General features: G+C 31.2%; 1 protein-coding gene and 1 long non-coding RNA gene across 3 annotated transcripts in view; one reads left to right on the top strand and one right to left on the bottom strand.

Moving 5' to 3' along the window:
* Nucleotides 1-16,445, top strand: part of LOC111639086 ((E3-independent) E2 ubiquitin-conjugating enzyme UBE2O-like) — a 77,392-nt gene that overhangs the window by 41,177 nt on the left and 19,770 nt on the right. For both annotated transcript variants that reach the window (XM_023384872.1, XM_023384864.1), the window contains exons 13-16: nt 311-411; nt 2,358-2,588; nt 2,659-3,281; nt 12,884-12,987. In XM_023384872.1, coding sequence (XP_023240640.1) covers nt 311-411; nt 2,358-2,588; nt 2,659-3,281; nt 12,884-12,987 — 1,059 coding nt within the window. The remainder of the gene's footprint in view (nt 1-310; nt 412-2,357; nt 2,589-2,658; nt 3,282-12,883; nt 12,988-16,445) is intronic.
* On the bottom strand, nt 1,137-12,875 carry LOC111639099. Its single transcript, XR_002759012.1, has 3 exons — nt 11,848-12,875; nt 4,524-4,632; nt 1,137-2,140 (listed from the first exon to the last, which is right to left on the bottom strand). It is a non-coding gene; the product is annotated as an uncharacterized LOC111639099 (long non-coding RNA).

Below are 16,445 nucleotides of genomic sequence, written 5' to 3'. Positions count from 1 at the left end.
ATTCTTTTGGATGATTGAATTTCGGATAATCGACGCTCTACTGTATATCAATTGTACAACCTCTGCCATTATATTCTACAGTATTGTAAAACTAAATTTTTGCTTAAATCCTTTATTTAAAAAAGTAGTCTTTTTAGTATAATAATTTCTATTCCAAATTATTTTTAAAATATTAATAAGCTATTAAAATTAAGAGTGATAAATATTTATTTTAAATTTATTTATGAAATATTTCAAAAAATTTTTATTTTTTAAGTCTAAAACATTTAAATAATTCTTATATATGCATCTTTTGGAAAATTTTTTACAGGATTCAGATGATCTCTGGGGAGATGATGAAAGTTTTGGTGATGAAGATAATGATAGTTGGGAAACAGAGTCTGAAGGTTCAATTTTTGGAGGAGAAGATGGGTAAATAAATATATAGCAATGACATATTGTACTTTTATAATATTTTAGATTGCAGATTAATTCAAATTTATCAAATAATTGAAAATATTTAAAAAATTCAATAAATTTATGAGATATAGGTCAAGACAGTTAAAATATAATACAGCATTGTTAATATACTATCAATTTTACATGAAATTACTTTTATATTTTTATTATTTATAGTAAATTGTAATTATCCAAATTTAATATAATAATTTAGAGTAGTATATATGATGAAAATTTATAATTATAAATTCTAATGGGTTTTAATAAATTTTTATTTTTAATACAGTAGATCTTGATGGTTTGTTGTTATTTTGATATAATGACTTAATAAATTGACCTAAATTTTTAATTTACAGCCATTGGTATTTTTGTCTTCTTGAAAGATTGTTTTAATAATTTAATTTTGTATATATTATATAATTAATGTAGAAATGTTTGGTAAAATTCTTTGAAATAATTTTTTTAAAATTTTTAATTAAACATTTTTGCATATATACAAAAAAAATCTAGTAACATGTTGGGGGATTATATTTTAAATTTGGAGTGCTATTTTTAAAAAAGAACAAAAATTTTACTCGTGAGTTTTAAGAAGTCTTATTTTAGCTGAGATATGACTCATGACCCCTTTCTATCTCCCCACTCCCTTCAGTTCCATACTCCAAAATTTAATAGCATATATGTCCCTTATGTACAAGATAATATGCCAAATTTAATTTTGTAATCTTGACTCTATCCCAAGACATTAAACAAAATAGATGCATGCACACATATAGACACACACAGAGACAGTGTGTATGTGGTTCAGAGGGTCTCAAGATGTTGAGATTTACAGAGAAACTTAGAGGGTAAAATTTGACATGTTTACAATACTTTCCTGTGTTATAACAGCCAGGAAATTAAAATTGGATATATTTGATTCTGGACAATATTTTACCATATTTTCATGGATTGTCTGGCATGTTGATCTATCCAGGTGAGACCATGAAATCAGATACCCCTCCATATGGTAAAAATCAGCATGCTGGTTTATCCCATGGAAATGCCGACATGCCAATTTTATGTAAGGTTATATATACCTTTCTAGAGTGCATGTAAAAAAATGAAATGATTTACATCATGTGGCATCTCATAGATGCCAGTTTTTATTCTGAAATTGTGAAGCTGTTGTCATTACACCAAAAACTGATTATATGTTTAATTTCTGCATATTGTCTTCTTTCTAATGATTAAAAATACTCATGGAATGTCCAAAGGGTTTGTTTATTTTATTATAATTTGATTTAAAATGCAAAAACAAACATATCAAATTTCAGAAACTCAGTGTAAGTTATCTCAATTTGCAGGATTAACATCTGTTTTGTGTAAAATTTGAGAGGAAGGTATTATTTTTCAAGGTCAGGGTAGTACCAGTAAAACTATTACTTTTGTGGCAGATTCAATGCAGTCTACACTGACTTACTACTACTACCGCCAATAAGTCCCTAATTGTTTTATTACCTTGTAAACAAAAACTGTCATAAATGAATCAAATTGCAATGTTATTTTATTGTACTGGAAAGAATGTTTTTTTTAACATTTATTTAACAACTAGTTTTGTTAGATCTGAATAATTTTATTTTTAGCTGAAGTTTAACGGGTATTCCTGTAATCCAGGGTTTTTGGTATGCTGGTCTCCTCGGTTATATGCAGCATGCTGGTCAATCTGCAAAAATATGGTATATTCTTGGTTAATATGTATGAAAAGCTTATTCATAATTCATATATTGAAATAAATAAATAAAGTAGTGTTTTTTAAATAATAATTTATTATAATAATAAACTGAATTTTATTAATATAAAGTGTAAGTCAACAAATAGTAAGATATACTATAGCTATTAGTATATTGACTGTTATACAGTATATAATTACATTTATGCAGTGAGAAAGAAGGTGAAGATGACAAGAAAGCTGAGAAAGCAATAAAGACTGATAAGATTGAAGAAAAACCACTTTCAACAGAAGATACCAAAACTTTAAGAGAGAAACTTTTGGCAAATATTGAAAAATTAAGGGCAGGAATGGCAAGATTAGAAGAAGTTTTTACTCAAAATCCCACCTTACAAACTTCAACTGTGATGCGAAAATTATTAGAATTGTATAAACATTGCAGGTAAGGTATGGTTTTTTTTAATTGCAAAAGTGTTATTACATTCCTTTAACATTTAAAAAAATAATTTTAGACTTTTAGATCAATTGCTTGGGACTTGTTATTTTCATGAAAGGCATCTTCAGTATTTAGTGGATCGTTTACGCCAGCGAGGAAGAATTAATAGTGCTCAACATGTTGCTGATCAAATTTCTCGCCTCTTTTCTGTTATAGATAGTGAAATTACTGATGAAAGTGGAATTGATGCAAGAGTTGAAAACTCTGTTAATCTAGATACAAATGATGCTATAAAAGATATACAACATGAACTAGAAAGTAAAATTAATATAGAAAAGGAAGAAATTGAAATAGAAAATGGTATAGATATGAAAAATAAAAATCAAAATGAACTTATTTCTCCAACTTCAGTTAACAGTAGTGAACCTAGAAATGTATGTAGACAGTTATGTTCTATATTAAAATCGCGTCTTTTAAAAGCTCATGAAGATGTGGAACAAAGATTTGGTATGTCAGCTAATAGTGCTAACAGTGCATTACTAGCAGTTAATGACGCACTTACAATTTCTGAAGAACAAGAGTTAAAGAAAGAAAGTCCACTTGAAGAACAAGAACTAGTTCAAGAACAACCAACAACAGTTAATGAAGATTCTGGAAAAGTTGTTGATAAATTAGAATTAATGGATACAGCTGGTCAAGGTTTGAAATTTTTATTTGAAATAAAAATATACTATTGTTCAAAATTAAAAATTGAAAGCAGTTTTTATTTATAAAATAATTATAATAATGATAATAATAATCACTTAACAAATCACTTAACGAAAACTTGCGTATAATTATTTCACAGATTGATTTTAATACTATAAATTTATTATTTTTTAAACTTTGCAATATTAAAATTAAATAACTTTCATTAGGGGTAAGATACTTTCTATGTATGTCTAAAAATCTTTTGTTAATAAAAGTCATTCACTTAGAAGCAAGTTGGGTCATACTCTAGTGTTTAGGCTTAAATATTCATGCAAAAATTATTTTGAGATTATGGAAATAATTTATGGAAACTAGTGAAGTATCAAGAAAACATGGCAGATTTACATAAGTAATACATATGAACCCTAGTAATCCTATCTTCCTTATTAGTGAAACATAAGGAAGCTTACAGCCATAAAATTTTCTCTAAAGTATGCTTCTGTCACATGAATAATAGACATTTAATTAGATAAATAAAACAACTCAAAGCAGAAATCAAAGCATTGTATTAAAATGTTAATGAGAGTGGCCTTTATATGAGACTGTTTGTCTTGTGTTCTCTTCATTCTCTTTTCCAGGAAACTTATTTGAACTATTGCAAACATCACTATAGTTCAAACTAGTATTCAGTATTGCTTTTACAAAGTAAATGATATTCAATTTACAAATGTTTTTATTTAGAGATGTTTATTTAGAGACTATGACAACTAATTGACAGATGATAAAAGCATTAATCTGCCATTGTAAAGACCAGAATTTGTACCCAAGTTTGACCCTCAAAAATTTTATGGTTGATGTGACCAATACAGAGTAGTCTTAAAGCCTATACGCAGTTTTATACTTCAATAACTAAAAATATATTATATAAATGTTTAAATTGTGTAATAAACAATAATTGAGAGACTGTTTGAAGTTTATAATAATTTTAGCAATATATAGAACTAATTTATCTTATGTTATTTATAAATCCCATTAGTGACTGTAAATTGTAACATTTGAACAGAAAGTAATTCATGCTTTGGCCTGCTGAGTTAGCAGTTGTTATTTACTTTAATTCTACAAGGCAGAACATGTAGTTTACTTTTTCTGTTGCATTTGGAATCATCATTGGGATCTGTATAAAAAACATATAACATATTTCTACATTTATAAAATTATTACATAAAATTTAAGATCTTAAATATTACTTACTGCATAGTTTTAATATCTGTATGTAAAGGCATGAACTGTCAATGGGAAGTCTCTGTCTTTGTAATTTCTCCAAATGGAGATTTCTCAGAAATAGTATTCCTGGCATCCCCTGAAATTAGGCCTTTGCATATTAGGTCTATAGTCATGGCTCTGTTGTTTGTTTTATAGTAGGTCTTTTATATGCTTGTTATCAATTTTCAATTTGGAAGTGAAACCTAGAATTATTTATTGAATACAATAGAACTGACAATATATTGGCATGATCTCGTTGCTTAAATTGTGATTATTTCTCCATTCCAGCTTCGTTTGTAAATGTTTTACTCATACCAATGGATAATTAAGGCAAAGTAAACTTGTTGGACTTGTTGAAAGAATTGGTTGACAATAAGTGTAGCAATAGCTTTTGTTTTGTGCAGGTATGTTGTTGTTAATGTTTAAAACAAGATAAGATAGTCAATTATATTCACGCCAAATGCTTTTTTTTAAATTGCATGCTGTATCAAGTCTATTAACTGTTCTCTTTCCTTTTGTTCTCTTGCAACAGGCACATGATGTTTTTGTTATCCTGCAGTGAATGAATTGATGCAATGGGGAAGTGTATTATTAAATCAGATTGGTTCACCAAGACAACTGGCCAGGGAAGGAAGATTGATATGTAGACCAGAAAGCAAGATGATCATGTGGACCAGAAAGCAAGATGATCATATGTTCCAGAAGACAATTAACATAGTGTCAAAAGAATTTCATGCTCCACTATGACATTACTGACAGACCGCCCTGGAGCTAATGGATTGAAAACATGGCTAAAAAGGGGTGATCTTTCAAATTAGCAACAGTGCAACATCATCTGCCTGAATACCAACTGATTCAAACTAACCACATGGCCAAATCTCATTTTCTGGGCTACTTCCTGCCACAATATGATTATGCAGTGTTCAACTGCTGAATTAATATGATTGATGACAGTTATTCAAAGTAACTATTCATTGTCATCCTATGATGCTATTATTAACACTTTTGAAACCATGTTTCCATCAAGTGCAATTTCAGAGGGTGAGTTTGGGTCACATAAAGTCACAGTATCTCATAATCTATGCTATAGGTTCATATTTTGAAAAATCAGTCATAACTGACATGTAGAATTTTTTGCACATGGTAAATTATGATGAGATAACAAACAATTCTGAAAAGAAGGAGCTCCTGATCAGTCAGGTATTGGCCTGAAAAGGAACATTGTATTATTCCACAGCACTTTTGAACATTTTTTATGGTGAGGGCTATAGCAGAAGACATATCACAAATTGCAGGAAGCACTTGATAAAAGTGGACTTTTGCTTAACCTGTTGATGTTGGGGAGTGATAATCCAATTGTAAATAAAAAAAGTTGGCTGGTTGATGAATGAGGTGATAAAGCTTTGTTCAAGTTTTTCCATGGGTAGCTGGAAAGATTAAATTTTGCTGAGATACAAGAGAAATTATGGCTTCCTAAACATTTTTTACATCCTTAAGCAAGCATTTTCCATCTAGATGACTGACAATTGAAAATACAGCTGAATGGATATTAGAACAGTGGGATGCATTAACAGTTTATTTTCTCAAGCAGATTCCTGCAGAGAACAAATTGTTGTCCAACAATAATTTCTACAGAGAAATCTGTAGATCACTTAAGACAGTAACCATGAAAGTTGAACTATTATTCATTCCTTCAAGTGTAAAACTGTTCACAAGGTTCATTGACACTTTTCAAAATGATCGTTCCTTAATGGTGCTTAAGGCGCTGATAGCTAGAGTCTGAACACTGGAAGCAACTAAATCTGACATCACTATGGAAACATTTGTCAAAAAAAAAAAAGATCTTAAGAATATAGTCTGTGGAGATAGCATCATGGAAGAACAGCTTGCTTTCTTAAAGCAAACCAAGAATGGTTATATTAGTGTTTGTAAGCATATTATTGCTAAAGCACCTGTATCAAAGTCACATATATTAAGAAACTTTAAATTTAATTAATCATTCCATTACTGATTTCTGTGGAGTTTTTTTTTTAAACCTAAAGTTTTTGGCTTTTTTCCCCCCAGTAACTTACAGTATCACACAAGTTACAATTATTGATATAGGCTTTATTAATGGAGGAAAAAGTCCAATCCCAGCAGTAACCACTAGGTAGTGGACTGCTAGTCTGAAAACTTTAAAATTTTTTCAAATAAAACATGAACAAGAAGACATAGCTTGTGATGTACTGATTGTCTCTAAAGTGTTTCCATTGAGAGGTAAGAGAAATGGAAACTGCTACAGCTTGAAAAAAGTGACTAAGGAGAGCAAAGCAAACAAAATTAATGAATACTGGAAACAATTTTTCATTATGAAGACATTAACACAAAAACTAACATAAAATATCCTAACATAAAAATTGTGAAGGCACTTGCTCATGGCAATGCTGATAGTGAAGATCTTAGTGAAGTTCTTTCCCAAACTCTGTCTCGTTGAGTTGGTTTCTGTGTGTATCACAATTCGATGTAGTGATCTGGGTTTGATGGAAAGCACACCTCCACACTCAAATTGATAATATTTACAGTTTATTTACAGATTCTATATGCAGAAAGTACAAGTTCGAAAACATAATATATATACAGGATAACAATGCGTGGTGACTCGTACTAGATTGGTTTTCGGGAACTGTTAAACTTTGGAGAGGCCTCAGTTAGCTTGTGGAGTTGGCTCAACTGCACAGTCAGTCCAGTCTCTGCACTAACCTGTCCCTGAGATATTTACCAGAGGAGAACACTCTCTCTACTCTCAGTGGGCTTCCCAAGTGCCTGAGACTACTGTGTACCAGTCTCTTGTCCTTCTCTCCTCCCTCTCCCATTCATTCCACAATTTAAGGGTTTTTTGGACAGAAACTTCCGACCAATCACAAACCTTTCTTGCCTGAACAGCTTTAACCTAGGTCCACTGTTATCAGACAAGAGTCAAGCTTACAGTAATGTCTGCCGCTTGTTTACATTCAGTTGTTTATCATATGGCAAGTGGTCTATCGTCTGATTACAGGTGTGTCCAATTGACAAAGTTGGCACTTCCTTTATTTTTCCTCTGTTTACAAGTCAACACCTTACAAGTGGTATATTACCCGACCGCACATGGGTCCAATTGACAAGGTCATGCTTCTTTTGTTCTCCCTCTGCTAAAAGGTCAATACTTTACACTGATGTTGAAAGGTTTTCTAGTTCAAAAAAGTGCTCTCAGAGGAATGTGCATCCATGTCTGAGAAGTTATTAAATGCCATTGGAACAACATAGATTGTTTAACAACAAGTTAATCTTGTACTAACCTTGTACTAGTGACAGAAGAACTGCTCAGTCTGGCAAAGACAGCCAGGAAGTTGCACATGGATTTTCTAGAAGAGGATAAAAGGAAAAAAGGGCATACAAAATAAAAACAAGAAGTGAATGGAAGGAAATGGAAAAGGCTATAAAATAAAAGAAAACATACACAAGAGCAGGAGTGACCTGTCTGCCTGGTTATATCTAAATTAATAGTTTCTAAAAGTGAAGGTCAAAGGTCTGGATAGTGTAACTGGCAACACATCTGCACAGTAAGCAGGAGTTGCAGGTTTGAGCTCTGCTCCAGGCCAATTCTTTTCTTCCATAAATTCTAATATTAAAAATTAATTTATTATAATTATTAAATTATCTTAAGATGTGGTCTATCCACCTACCTCTAGACAAATTACTTCATATTTAATTATTAATTTAGTCTTGTTATAGCCTGATAATTTGGCAGATTGTATGGTTTTAAACTGTCAGGTTAGTGGACTTGTTTATTTATATAGAACAGAAACGGACATTGAACAAAAGAATAGAGAAGAGAAAATGAAAATTAGCAAATGCATTGGTTATTCAGGCCAAGAAAACAAATTAAAGAAAGCTGTAAAATCAAAAAATTTTGACAGGTAGAAGTTACAATATTACAAAAGGCATAACTGCTAGACAGGAAGAGGACAAAAAGTATGACACAATAGAGTTATTGCAAAAAACTATTGAACAGAAAGAGACAACTCTCATCACATCATTTCTGAATGAAAGATTCAAGAAGTAATCATCGAATACTGAATCACTTATTGAGTATATTTAGCCTCTGTGTTTTGTCATATGTATTGAACTCTGTCAAGCGAAAGTGCTAGTTGTTGTCATAAAAAATATGAATGAATGCAGTTGCAAAAAAAGCTTATGAAATCATAACTAAATAAAAAAGTCTCCTTTTAGTCTTTCTCTTAATTTTTTTTTTTTTAATTCTCAGATAGTGGGAAACCTGAATACAAGAACAAATGTAGAGACTTATTGTATTAGTCAATAAATAAATGATTTTCTCATGGAAATACAATCTATATGTTTATGCTATATTTATAATCAATAGCAGTAGAATTAAAACTTTTCTACAGTATCGATAGAGATCAAAACCAGGGCCTAAAATGTTGAATAGGTGCATGCCATTGTATATGTTTGTAGGAAGCAAGGGATAGGTGAGATCTTAAGTTTATATAAGGATTGTTTAGGATATTATTGAATTCTGATTTCTTTTATGGACAGTAATGTATATTCACACAGAGCTTAGTTTATTAGGTTGTTTGGAAAGTAAGTTCGTTTTTTTTTACCACTAAGCGGATTAGTTGTATTTTTCCCGCCATTTTCATTCTAAACCGTATTATCATTATATATTTTGACAGCTAGCATTTTAAAGCTTATTTGTAAAAAATTTTGTTTGATTCTGTGCAATTGCTTATTTTTTGTGTCCCATCGAATATGGAAGATCAAAAGCATCATTTTCAGCATATTTTGCTTTTTTATTACCAAAAAATCAAAATGCTGTTCAAGCAAGGAAAAAATTGTGGTACATGTATTGATGAGATGATGTGTTGAGAGAAAGACAGTACCAAAACTGGTTTACAAATTTCATTCTGGCAATTTCAATATTGAAGGTGCATTACGTTTTGAATGGCCAGTTGAAGCCAATGAAAACAAAATAAAGGTACTGATTGAAGCAAACTGCCGAATAACAACACATGAAATCATTAAGAGATTAAATTTGTCAAATTGAACCATTTATGATTACTTGAAACAAATTGGTTTTGTTTCAAAGCTTGATATATGGGTTCCACATGTTCTTAAAGAGAGATGCTATCTTTGGTGGGATTTTATGGAAATTTTTTTTTTGATGCTTTTACCAGACAATTTAACAATTGTTCGAAAGTGTACTGCCATCGAGTAAATAAATTGAGTAATATCATCAGACAAAAAAGGCGGCCAAAATTGATCAACAAAACAGGTGTGTTTTATCACGATAATGTCAAATTTTACACAAGTGCCAAACTTTTGTGAAATTTGGCTCATAATTGTGTGAAATTGTTGTGTGTGTGAAATTTCACTCATAATTGTGTGAAACTGTTATAAATTAGATGGGATGTGCTATCATACCAACCATATTCGCCAGATTGAGCACACTCAGATTATTACTTGTTTCAGTCAATACAAATTTTTTTTAACTGTAAGACATTTACTTAAAATGACAATATCAAAAATCACTTGGATCAGTTTTTTGTAAGCAACGATGAAAACTTTTATGAATATGAAATCATACTACCAGAAACGATGACAACAGGTATTTGACCAAAATGGTTGATATATAATTTAATAAAATAATATTTTTATAATAAATAAATATGTTTTTTCCCACGGAAAAAACGAACTTACTTTCCAAACAACCCAATATTAAATTTTTGTGAGAATGAGAATATTCAAAGAATCAATTGATCAGTTTGAATCTGATAACCCAATATTAGTTTCATATATTATTTTTTTAGTGACTCAGTACTTTTTGAGTTTTGTTTAAACATTGATAAATGAATCCATATTTTGAGTCTGTAAGTACAATATGGTTTATAATTAAACTGACCCTATTCAGACATTGCTGTGGTTTCCAATTCTAATGAACATATGCCATTGAAACTTATTATAGTCAGGTGATGTAATTGTACCATTCCACAATATCTCATCAGCCAATCAAAATTAAACTGATATCAATACATTGATTTATAGCTCATAAGTATAGGTGTGACCACAGAGTCGGCACCTCTTTGATGCCACGTCAGGACTGACACCACTGTGCTTTTTAGGACAGACACAGAAACCTTGATAGCTGCTTTTACACAAGAGCAGTCATGTTGTAGGTGCTTGGGCTTGGAATGGAGATCTGAGACAACTGGAAGAAGTGAATGCACTCCACTACCAGTTTAACAATTAACAATACCCATTTATTTATATGCAATTTATGCTTAGCAAGGTGCTAATTTTATATATCAATTATAGTCCCTAACCAAGAGAGAGAGTTTACAAATCCATCACGTGTTGGTAAATACCTTAGTAAAAGTTGGTTCCTTGGGAAATCATAGAATCGGCAGATTGATGAACTGCTGGTCCACAAGGTGGTTCAAAAGGTGCTCCAACAAATTGAAAGGGTGGAAGTCTTTGGATTCCTTGACAAGGGTAGAGGATTGGCAATGGCTTGAGCAGTGTCCAGAAGGGATCAGCAAGCACACCAGTTTTCAGAACTATCAATGACGGCAAACGCTGATTGTCATTGATCCCCTCCTTTTTATTAGGTGGTCCTTCATGGGTTTTTCCCATGACCTTATTTGGAATTATTTTACGTCAGGGCAAATAGTTAAATTTCAATTATTGGTTCTGGGTGACACGTTCAATGTGTCATTTTCAACAAGGAAGCAAGTCCATGGGAAAAGTTTTAATCATATCCTTTATGATATTTTTCTTTCAAAAAAATTTTTTGAATAAAAATTTCTTTTGTCAAGTCTGGCTCTCACATAGGTGTGAGGTTCTTGCTGGGGATAGAGAGTTGGGAGTGTACTCTTTACTGCTTAATCAGCTGTTCAGTCTTAGAGACTGGCCCGTGGGGTCGAAGGATGGCTTCCTAAAACTTTAATGAGAAACAAGGGTCTGTGAAGATCCCCTGTAAGTTGCTTTTTCCTGACACCAGCCTAGTTATAGCGTCAGGCACGCTAACATTCGTTTGCGAGGAATTTCGAGTGAGCGGGATGAGAATAAGTGGAATGGATGTGGGCTTGGAGTTGAAACAGAGATGAGACCATATTAAACAAATAACAAAGATTTAATAAAAACAAAATTAAATGGATAAATACAATAAAATACAAAATAAAATAACTAAATATTGCATCTAAACTGGAGAGCGTTAACACTAATAATCCTTAATATGGAAGATGAGAGAGAGTTTACAAATGATATTATATTATATTACCTCTGTGATAACGTGAACTATGTGAATCATAATCTTGGGTGGAAGTTACCTGTATGAGGAATTATGGCACTTAGTTAAACAAGGACATGCTGAGGCACTGAAGAGCTGAAGTGTCCCGAGTTTAGTGCATATCCCTATTTATTCTTTTCAATTTCTCCAGATCTCTTCTAATAGAGATTGAGCTTAAGGATCATCTGACTGGGTGTCATGATGAGTCTTTTGGGTTTTAGTCAGCCATTTAGTCATGGGAGATAAAGATCTCTCTCAGGAACTCTGACTGCCAACACAGAAAACATTTGTTCCTGGTTCTCTTTGATGTGTAACTTTGATAAAAATTCCGACTTATATTTAATTTTTAACGTTTTTCTATCCATTTTCTAGAATAATTTCCCTAAAAATTCATCATCTCGCATAGGTATTGGTAGTATTTAAGCTAGTTTCAACACAGTGCCTGTATTGTTTCAACAATGGTTTGTAAAGTCTGGATAAGTTTTGATCTTTTCTTTTGACAGGGTGCAACTACAGTAATTTTTGTATTTAAAATCCTGTATTTGTGATTTTAAAATACAATACTTAGAGTATCTGCAGCCATCATTCTACAATATTCATTTAAGTTGTGAGGCATTTTGTTGTCCACATGCTTTGTCACAAGAAGCTAGGAATCATTTACCCCTTCACTAGGAATCTTCATGGTGATTATGTTGAAAAAGTAACCATGTTTGTACCCAACTTTAATAAATTCATTTTGTTATTTATATTTGTCTTTGTTTTATGGACCATCGGAGGTTGAAAAAGAAACATCCCTCGTATTTTACTTTATTTCTTATAAATGATTCACTTTACTCATGAATATAACTTATTTCCTTTATTAATTTAATGCAAGACAATATAGTTGCTGTGCAAAGCTCTTCTCTTTTAAAATACATATAAACTAAAAAAACAAACATAAAATACATAAAAGTAAAGGAACATATAAAAAATACTATAGAATAAATTAAAAATTTTTTAGAATATTAATACATGTTATTTGTTTCAGGTATATTTTCATTATTAGATTCTGTGCCAGATTCTCATAAGTACAAATTAAGTATTCTTCAACCAACAGATCCTCGAGCATTTTTCAGAACAGTAAAGAAGGAGGTATTGATTGAATCATATCCTTACTTAAAATTTAAGCAAATAATGAAATTTTGATATTTTCTATTACTTTATTTTTTTATATTTGATTTTTCCTTTGAAAAAGATCTTAATTTATTATTTTTATAGTAAATTTTACAATAAATTATGTTAACTAAATTTTATTAAATAACAAAACTATGAATTAATATAAAATTGGTAGTAATATAATTTATATTATGTAGCTTATTAAAAACTTAAAACACTAATTACCATAAGCAACTAGATTTTTAATAATTAACTTTTTAGACATAAAATTAACTATTACTATAATAAATTTGTTACTAGAAATTATCTGAATTATGTTACTTCTGTATCAAGTTTTTTTAAAATATAATAATTACCATGATGATTCTATTATTCATTGTTTATAATAAAATAATATCTTATATAATACTAGAATGAAAATTTTTCCAGTGCTTGTTCCAATGCACAATTTCTTACATGCATAAAATGACAAAAAATAAAAATTTTATGAAATTTGCACAGTCTGTTTTTTTGTTAATTTTACATTTCAGCAATCAGCATTTCAACTTTTTAGTTTTCTAAGCCAGGGTTTCTGACATAAAATAAATTCCAAGCTTAACTTATTATTGCAAACAAGTTCTAACCTGAATTCAATAGCTATAAGTAAAAAAGTTCTCATTGACAAAAGATAAAATTGAATTATGTTAAATTTTCTGTGCTTCTGATTTTTGTATATCTAATTCTGAATCTAGTTTTTAAGTTTTAACAAGTAAAATGGCAAGGCTGTATTTGGGACAAGACTATGTCTCGGAGATTCACTACTAACTAAGTGGGATCACTTTGACGCTCAAGGTGAATCTCATTCTCATTCTCCAATTTTTTTTGGTATCACTGGTTTTGAGCGCAATTGTTCAAACTTTGCTGGCCACGATCACGAGGTCATCCATGATGCATCTTCGATGAAATTAACTTATCCAGTTTAGAAATTTCTCTCCGTTGCATGACTGCTCGGGTTTAATTTTTATTGATGCGTAACAAAAATTTCCCATTTTTGAAAAAATAATCATGGCTATTGTATCGTCCGAAATTATTTTCTTATTTTGCACAAAAAAATATATCTATAATATAATCGAGACGGGTTGATGATAATAATAATAATAATAAGTGCAGAGCCCAAACGGTTAGGAGTTGGAAGTTGAAATTTGGTACATAGATAGGGTACGTCATGAAAACGCACACTAAGAAGGGATTTTTCGAAATTCCTCCCGGGGGGGAGAAAGACAGGATTAAGGCTTAACACTTCCATCAACAATGGAAGTGTTAAGTAACAATGGCGGTGTTAAGTAACAATGGAAGTTTTAAGTAACAATGGTATTGTTAAGAGAAAGCAACGTGCAAGATTTACAGGCGCAGATGCAGTTCTTTCGTTTTTGTGGGAAATCGAACATATTTTTAGACCCATCAAAAAATTCTCTAATTAGTCTGGAAACAAGGGGGCCTAATTCTTGCATTCTGTGAAAACGGGTAAGGTTGACTGTAACGTAATAATCTTTATCTTAGTTATCGTTACTTTTGCCCGAGCAACGCCGGGCCCACCTGCTAGTATATATATATTAATAAATGTAAAAAAAATTATATTTCGGAAGTTAGTTTTAATATAAAATTAAAACAACTAGGGCCATCTACTTTCAAAAATGTTCTGATGCTGAAACAAGATATCTTGAGTCAACCAGTCAAGGTCAGCATGTTGCAACTAGAGATATGTTGGGAATAACACAGGACAGGTAAATAGGTTTTTTCAAAGATTCGTTTCTTGAAATTAGATTTCGCAACATTTGCATTTCCAACTTCCCAACAAACAACACATGCGCAAATCTCGCACAAGTGCCTGTTTGTAGAAAAAGTGTCACAATTTTGTATTTTATTTTGACTCTGTTCTCAGACCCCTGAGTACCTACAAGTCTGGTTTTTTTATGCACGCATGATTTTGGCACCTAATAATCTGTGCCAAATTGCAACTCCTGACATGTATTCCTTCATACCTCTAAGGTGGTAAGCCAGGACAGCATTGTGATTTTATAAACAAGACATAGTCTTGTCAAAAAGTAATGTTTATTGTCATTATAGAATTGATAAATGGTTAAACCTTGACCTGTCATTCCTGGATGTATCACTTTCCCAGAAAAGTTATTCAATTTCTACGGTTCCTGAACATATCCTGTTTAAACTATGTAAATTAAACTTATGTTGGATGTTCCTCAATTTATCATTTTCCTGCATCTGTTGGTTAGAATGAAATCTTAGAATCTTTTAGTCTTGAGGAACATTAATCTTAGATTGACTATTTTTAAGACAGAGAGACACCATACACAAATGTTAATACTCATTGACAATGATAACAGCAGTTGATTTTTTTTAATGTCTTGGAACAAATTGCAGAGGTTGTTTTGTTAGCTGTGCAACCTTGCATGCATCTTATCTAGACAACAGGCTGGAGAGGAAACAGTGTTGCCATCTTTTCAAAATTGCTAACCCAGACATTTTAAAATAAGGATGTTATACTTAGAAATAAAAAAAATAGGCTTTTTTTTTGTTGTGAGTAGAAAATAAATATTTTTTTTTATTAGAAGGTAAATATGTACATGATTTATTATTATTAAAGTAATACAATAATCACATGTGGCATATCCAAAAATAATTAATAACAGTCTGATGTCCATAACCATTTTTTAAATTTGTTTTGTGTCAGCCAATCTTTATTGAATTTACCTTACAGTTTGCTTCCTCTTTTTTTAGATTTTCAATTTCTTGAGTTGTCATATTAAATAATTAAAATAGAAATTATAAACTTGTAAACCGAAACTGTCACATTTGCTTTACAATAGGCTTGTTCCAACACAAGTCCCTGACTGGTTTGAATTTGAAATCGTATGAGGCACGCACAATGTAATTTTACAGCCAAGAACTGAACAATGAACAATTCACATTCTAAATCCGCCCTTGTGCGTACCAGATATATCTTGTCTGTGGAAGGAAAACTGGTGCTCTCAATCGAAGAAGCAAGTGAATTTTAATTGTGTCCTCTTAAGAGACTATATAAAATGATGTTTTTTGGGTATATTTATAATAATTTACATGGCTGCATATTACAGGAAAAGGCTGCTTTATAAAAACAAAAAATTTGAAAGAAGAAAGGTGGAAATCTATGATATTGAGCTTGCCAATCGGCCATCATACTTACTTGACTGCACTTGTCCACGATTTGTTTTTATGAACTCGGTATATACAAGGTCTGTTCAAAAAGTATCGGACCTTTGGTCGGCAAAAATAAATTTATTGACTTTGAGGTACAAAACCCTAATCCCCTTCAAAGTAGTCTCCTTGGTAATGTATACACTTCTCCCAGCGTTCCTGCCATTGCTGGAAACACTGCTGGAACGCATCTTTTGGAATGG

This window comes from Centruroides sculpturatus, unplaced genomic scaffold, assembly GCF_000671375.1.
Source record: "Centruroides sculpturatus isolate CEXI.00-Female unplaced genomic scaffold, Cexi_2.0 scaffold186, whole genome shotgun sequence".
NCBI classification, from domain to species: Eukaryota; Metazoa; Arthropoda; class Arachnida; order Scorpiones; family Buthidae; genus Centruroides; species Centruroides sculpturatus.
The sequence above is the reverse complement of the archived record's forward strand: the minus strand, read 5'-3'. Positions and strand labels throughout refer to the sequence as shown.